Source organism: Drosophila suzukii, chromosome X, assembly GCF_043229965.1.
Source record: "Drosophila suzukii chromosome X, CBGP_Dsuzu_IsoJpt1.0, whole genome shotgun sequence".
Lineage (NCBI taxonomy): Eukaryota > Metazoa > Arthropoda > Insecta > Diptera > Drosophilidae > Drosophila > Drosophila suzukii.
In genome coordinates, this window is record NC_092084.1 from 1785632 (window position 1) to 1793258 (window position 7627).

General features: G+C 43.5%; 1 protein-coding gene across 1 annotated transcript; it reads left to right on the plus strand.

Annotated features, from left to right (window-relative positions):
* Positions 1-4223: 4223 nt before the first annotated feature.
* tgy (twiggy) lies at positions 4224-6204 on the plus strand. Its single transcript, XM_017081319.4, has 4 exons — positions 4224-4770; positions 5134-5242; positions 5295-5576; positions 5839-6204. The coding sequence occupies exons 1-4, from the start codon at positions 4250-4252 to the stop codon at positions 6022-6024; spliced, it is 1098 nt and encodes a 365-aa protein (XP_016936808.3). The 5' UTR covers positions 4224-4249; the 3' UTR covers positions 6025-6204.
* The last annotated feature ends 1423 nt before the right edge of the window (positions 6205-7627 follow it).

The window sequence follows — 7627 nt, forward strand, 5'->3', positions numbered from 1 at the left end:
ACCAGCTGACACTTGCTAAGATTTCTGTTTGCCTGGTGTCTGAGATCAATAAACTACATTTCACACCTCATTGAAATGTCAATAATAGAAGTCATAAGTCGAAAATACCTTGTTTGTTCGTCAAGAAAATGGTCGAATTGTTTGGTTTCTTTATTTTAGATACCAGGCGAACATAAACGTTTAGTAGGTGTAAAACGATCAGCTGATTAGCTAAATTCAAGCTTACTTAGAGATGACCTCGTGATTGCTTCCTTTTGGCACGGCCTAAGCAAATACATAGGATTTAACTGATATTTCGTGCATATCGTGACAAACTCGTGAAAAGCTCGTGAAACAGCCATGGTTGCTCATCTCTAGTCTGCGTTTGGTTCACAACTAACGGTTCATTCCCATGGAGATCAGTTCCTATTGGTCAGTGGGGGAAGGGGAAATATGTAAAGGGCCGCCATCTTGAAAATAAACAGCTGTTTAAGTTCACTTTTGGCTACCAGCTGTCACTTGCTAAGTTTTCTGTTTGCCTGGTGCCTGAGAGCCACAAATCCAGCATTTTTAATGAAAAATTTGTTGAAGTAAATTAGCGATTTTTCAATTCGAAGCATCAGGCGAACAGGAAAGTTCGTAGGTGGCCAACGATTAGTTTTTAAGGCTTAACTAGAGGTGTGCTGCTCAAAAATATGTAGGGCCTTTGTAGCCGATGAAGCAATTGCCCACCTCTAGTCTGCTTATAGTAAACTAACGGTGGTCTTCCAGTGAGAAAATATTAACGCCCAGCAGTCACTTGCTACGGATTATGTTGGCCTGGTGTCAAAGATCAAGAAATTAGCCGTGAAACTCGCAACGGCAGATCAATTTTGTCAGTAAAAATTCATTTTTAATACCTAAAGCTCCTTCCTAGATGTAGGGAACGAAAACATTGGTAATCTCTGCATTCAATGTCTACGTATTTTGGCGAAACAGGGTAAGAATAAGGAATGCCATGCCTCGTTGAGCTCGTAATAAAATTCCCAATCGATTGGCATTCAATCCCGGAAACTTTAATTTTTGACCGATTTTCGCAAAAATAGAAGATGTTACGTACTTATTTTTGGACCCAAAAAAACTAGGTTTTTTGGCAATCATTTTGCGAATTAAGGTCGGAATGGGGAATGTCATACCTCGTTGAGCTCGTAATTAAATTCCCAATCGATTGGCATTCAAGCCCGAGAACTTTAATTTTTGACCGATTTTCGCAAAAATAGATGATGTAACCCCTTATAAAAAAGGCGAAAATTGCTAAAAAAATAAATTTTTCCAAAAGTGATGGAAATCGTTAGCCCAGGTTGTAAGCTGCTCAAGACAGTTGGTCTCTCGGCTGTGCGCCCCGTTTTTACCAAGTTACGATTGAAAAACCGACAAAAATATGGGTTTTTTTGTCTAAAAAACTACTACGGAAGTGCAGATCAATTTTGTCAGGAAAGTTCCTTCATTGTAAAATCGTGAACGCTCAGAAGTAGGCAATAAAAAAATCGGTAGTGTCTGCATTTACTTGTACCACGAAAAATAGTTAGGAAAGGTTTTATTCAGTTTCTGTTTTTGGTGACTTAAAGAACATTATTTTAGCTTTTTATAGTTCTCAAAAAAAATATTAAAATTAACGGAGCTATAGCGAAACGGCCCCCTATCGATTTTTAAGTGCCTTGCGGTAGACTCGATTCCGGGAGAACGGTTTTTCCGTTATCAAAAATGTAAAAACCTTTAGTTATTTCAATCAATTATCTTGTCGTTGATCGAAGAAATTTGTTACATTTCAGAAGCTGTCCAAATGTACTATCTCTGGGCTGTAGAATTGTGACCTAGGTTGAAGATGCAAATTTCTTTAGAAGCAAGTGTAAACATTATAGACAGGTTAGACTAGGCTGCCACGCTAGTCAAAAAATAAAATATGAAGTATTTTATTTTATTTCCAGAGGTATATCCCCCTCACGCGGTCATCTCTACTGCCAACAATGCTGCTCAAGCACACACTCATATTTACATTCAAAAAAAGAAAGAGAAGGCAAAGAGCGAAAAGGACAGAGAGAGAGAGAGAGGTACAGCCAGACAGTGAGACAAATGGCGTTTGCCTTGGCGCGCTTGTAAAATCCAAAAGCTAACATTATTACAAAAAATCTGCAGTTATACATTTGACTTTGGTTTATTTTTATGATTTGCACACAGTTTGCAGTTGACCGACCGACCATCGCAGGACCTTCTGGTTGGCTGAATTTTTATTGTATTGGGGCTACGAGATCCAGATGGAAAGGAACTGTTGATTGTCAGCCAGTGCCGTCTATAAGAAGATTAAAACGAGAGAAAATCGAAGGGATGCATTGTCTCATTAATTGAACTGCACTTGAAGTTGGCTGGATCAGTCAGCTAGTCCTTATTATTATAAAAACTCCCATACCAGTCTTATAAATATATGCACTCGACACTATTATCTATAAATAGTTATAAAGCTAAAGCGCAGCGAAATCCACTTGAGTAACACTTATAACATTTCTTATCATTTAATTTTGATAATTGTTCATTTATTTGCTAATCCAGGGTTCCTAATCGCATCCAACTGAAATAAACGACGTGTTATTATGTACGTATGTTTTACGAACAATGGATTTAGTTGCCTTTCATAATCGGAATACCCATTACCTGACGGTAACCCCCTCGACCGCCGCCCATGGTCAGTTGGGCACCATGTGGGTCACGTCATCGAAAGGTCAAAGGCATTCATCAGTCCGACTTTGGCACCCAGCCCCTATTTGCATTTCATGTTGAACTGTGTTTGCCCTGGCCAAAACTAATTTTGACAGGCGGAGAGCGAAAAAAAAAGGAAAACTCGCGAGATCCGCCGCCGCTTTTATTGGAAGAATTTATATTTGTTTTAGGCGCTGGGAAATCGCAGCGGGGTCACGCCGCCCACAATGCCAAATAGTTTTCATCCTTAGCCGCTGCTGGCTGCATTTTATTTTATTAATGGGAATTTGTTTGCCGGCGGAGTGGAGCAGTCGAGGATTGGACGATTGGACGATTGCACAGTGGACGTAGGGACGACTGGAGGCAGGGACTCGTCCAGGATGCGACCAGGATGCCGCCTCGTCGCTATTATGGCAGCCATTTGTTTGCACGCGAGCTGCCGAGTGCTCCGAGTCGCCCCACAGGGCGTATGCGCTATATTATTTTTCTCGCGCTGTTGGCGGTCTTCTCTACCGTGCCACGCTCACAGATCCGCTCCACCGCCCCCGCCCCCGCCCCCGCCTTCGAGAAGCGTCCAGGCAACGACCACATGTCGCTCATGATTAATTGAAAGATTCTCTCAACTTCAACTGTTTTCGGGTTTTGCGTTCGCCCCCACTCTAAAACTCCCTTTTTTATTATTTCTATATATATTTTCCTCTGTTTTTTTTTTCCCGAGGAGCTTGTTGCCCTGTGTGTTTGTCCAAAGTGTTTTGATTAATGAACTATGCTGAGCGAAATTTAAATAAATTTCCTGGAATATCCCTAGCTACTTTCCATCGAGCTGGCGTGGTAAACAATTAGTTCGAGGGACTAACTGCAGTCTTTCCTTAAAGTTCTTAAAGTTCTTGAGGGGTATTTCCATATATATGTATGTACCGCATAGTAGTGAGTTTTTCATGTAAAAATGATACGATTGCAGGTTATGATGTTGTTACACATGGTGGAGCCCTGTTTCTAGAAACATGTTCCGTTAATTCTACTGTACTTGTAGCATTTTAAAAACACAATTAGAATAGGTTACATAGCATTTCGATTTCGGAGCAGTAGCATTAGCAAGAATAAAAACTATCCAATTAGTATATCATTATAATATGATATCTTTAAAAATATAATAACCGTTTCTTTATGGAATGGTGATACGATATTAATGATATTTTCTTTCTGTCAATCTGCTAACTACCTTTTGAAGTATTAAAGTGTAGGAGTTTAAAAAAACACCATGTTGATAAGACTGTCTTCCTGACCTTATATTTTCTGATGCATCTGCTCTCTCTTTCTCACGCGGCTCCCCGAACGTCGCTTCCCGTCTCTCTTTTCGTCCCCACTGGCTAATAGACTAATGGAGCATACTTGCTCTGCGATGTTCCCGAACCAAGTATCAGTTTTTTGGCCGCCACCTTGTCTTATCTTTGGCGCAGCACCCCGGTACCCGATTATGATAAGGGCTCAATGGTGGTGCTTGCCAGTGCTTCCCGCTCTTCGGTTCAGTATCGTAATGGACGGAGAATATATCACAGTGGAGAATCCGTCGGCTTTTGGAGCGGCAAGTTCCGGGAAACTCCGTGCCGCCCCGCGTATCCGCACCAATCACCTGGCCCTGCTGACCCTTCTGCTGGTCAGCCTGGTGATCATACTCTACGCCTACTGGGATGTGATGGTGCTCACCGCCGGCGCCTTGCCCCTGGCCAGGGTCGCCATCTCCAGCTCCAGGGACCCCAACGATTCCAATGAAACGCTGGCCGAGCAGCTCTACCGGGAGGTGAGGATCCTCTGCTGGGTGCTCACCACGCCCAAGTACCACAAGACCAGGGCCGTCCACGTCCTGCGCACCTGGGGCAAGCGCTGCAACAAGATCTACTTCATGACCTCAGAGCCGGACGACGAGCTGCCCACCGTGGTGCTGACCAAGCCGGACAAGTACGAGGTCCTATGGGGCAAGACCAAGGAGGCCTTTACCCACATCCACGAGCAGATGCGCGACCAGGCCGACTGGTTCTTAAAGGCGGATGACGACACGTAGGTCAAGTATTTGGAGAAGGTTCTTATAGTTTTGGGGACTATCAGGTGGGGTATTGATTTGATATGGTTTGTAAATCCACGTACATGCACTTATCACTCTCTGACTAATTTTGTAATTTGTGTGCTGCTTTGCTTGATAACTACGCTCAAAAAAATATTCCCCCTGAACTTGAGAAATTTCTATTAAATAGAAAAATGATCTGCTACTGAAGAACATTTGTTCAATTAATGAAAATGTACTTAGTGAAAGAAATCTCTTTTGAAATTATAAAAAACGTGGCCATTAACTTCACATACGAATTCTTGTTTTCGGCGGCTTCGTCTCCTTATCTCTTTTAAAATATTTTGCCCCTTTCATAGCTACGTCTTCTTGGAAAACCTGCGCTACATGCTCTACCCTTACTCCCCGGAAACATCTATCTACTTCGGATTCAATTACAAGATGGTTGGCAATCACCAGAAGAACGAGGTGAGCCACAAAAGTTTGTAGTTGAGTGATAACCCTAATCCGATTTGGCCAGTCGTACATGTCCGGAGGCAGTGGCTACGTGCTGAGCCGCGAGGCCCTGAGGATCTTCGCCGAGGGCCAGAACGACACCACCAAGTGCCGCCAGGAGGACGATCACGCCGAGGACGTGGAGATGGGCCGGTGCCTGTTCAATCTCGGGGTAAAGGCGGGGGACTCCCGCGACGGCCAGTTGCGCAACCGCTTTTACCCGGTGGCCCCCTTCGTGGCCCTTCTTTCGGGCAACATGGGCCTGGACTTCTGGCTGTACAAGTATGCCTACTACAATGCGAGATCGGTGAGGTTTAGAAATGGGTTTTCGTTAGCTCAAAAGTCAGGAGAAGATATTAAGACTTGGTTACTTTTCTTCAAAGCACGTATAATGGTATTTTTATTCGTTTATTTCAATTTATTATTATTATTCTTGTTTTATTATACAGGGAGAATGTGTTCCATTTTGTACAGCATACTTTGAAACACTTTGAAAGACAAGCTTAATGTGTAGAAAACTTCCATTTTTCATACGATTGTAAATTAAATCGTACCCTTTTTTCCTGCAGTGCATGGACTGCCTGTCGGAGTACCCGGTGGCCTTTCACTACGTGAACAACGAGCAGCTGTACGTGTACGAGTACTTCAACTACCAGTTCCAGCTCGCCGGGAGGCAGCAGGTGCCGGAGCGGCTGCCCAAAAGGATCAGGGAGGAGGACCTGGTCATCCCCGAGAGTGACAACACGGTGACCTAGGCGGTGGCCCTTTGCCCTCTCCGCCAGCGAAAATCTCCAGCTTTTTCATCTATCTCTCTTTTTTTTGTTTGTATGCTTATCGTATATTTAATATATTATGGCTATAAGGCGGACGTGCCAAGGCTGCCAGATGCTCTTCTGTTGCGACCCTCGTGCTTGCCCGATCCACGTCCTAGTTTATCTATTCATGTATTTATTATTGAGCAGCTCGTGGCAGACGGGCCACACAAAGGCGGCCAAAAGACAATGCTGGCCAGCAGGGTGGACCTTAACTCGAGCTTTTCACTGAGGACTCGAAAATATTTTTATGTGTTCCCTTTTGTACCAGTTGACTATGGGTAAATTAACTGATCAAACTAACTGGAACTATCGCCCAATTTGAAGCGATTACTTTTTTCGGTGTATTGTGCTAGAAATTCCATGTGCTATCTACTTTTTTTTCAATTAACACAATCAAGAGTCACCCTAAGGACTTGGGGTCTACAGACACTTGTCCTGGAATGCGAATCGGGAAAATCGAACCTCGCTGCAAGGAGTAAGCCTTTGGAACTGCAGCTTAAAGGGGCATCGAGCGATTTGCATTAGTTTGTCAAGTTGATAGGATTTTGAAGGAATGCAAGTCACTACGGATTTTGTGGCATAAACAAGAAAATGATTGAATAAGTGTAAGTTTTAATACCCGTTCCTCGTAGGGTAAATCGATATACTAGATTTGATAGTCGATGGCATCGACTAAAACGTTTTCTCTTGTTTAGTTTGGTCTTACAACATTTTTTCACCTCAACGGTGTATTAATAGTATCTCCTCATATTTATATATGTATATTTCTCAAATCCAAGGGGCCTCTGACCTAAAATTCATTCGACAAACTACTGTCAAACCTCTCTCGCCTGAGGAATGTTCACTTTCACTTCCTAACCTGGACTGAACACAGCTTCAGTATTTCTCAGGATTTCCTTAAATTTTGTACCTGCTTCAAAAGTTTATATTTGCAATCGCACATTCATCACTTCGGAGCCAGCAGATAAGACCGACGAGAGGTCCGCTGAAAAGAAGGAAGAAAGCTTCAAGCAGGAACTTCCTCTAAGCCGTAAAATGTCCAAGAAGAATCACGAGATGGGGGACTATGAAGAGCAGAAGAAAGACCCGGAATCCGGAAGAGAGTACTCTCCGTGCCTAGACTGTAAGAGGCGATGCGTACAGCAACAACTGTCCGAGGCATTAAAGAACCACAAGTTAATCTCCGAAACGCAAAGAGCGGCAATTCAAAAGATGTACGATCCACCAAAGAAGCCCCGAAAGATGGCTGATGACTTTACTGATTTCAGACCCATACCGAAGGCGACTCGCCAAGAGATTATAAAAATCATCGACAAAATCTGCAAAAAGCTCTACAAAATGATCGCCAAGACTGAGGAGTGGAAAGAGGAGGACAACAGGATGACCATGCCTCCGATGATCCTGATGCCACCGTGTCTGAAGTGGGAGCGCCCCGTCATCTGCTCCATGCTCCGCTCCACGAGGGCACCTAACTTGAGCCGCAAGGCCGTGAGGAAGGTGATCAAGGGCCACGAGTACTATGGTCCCACCATTTAGAGAACAA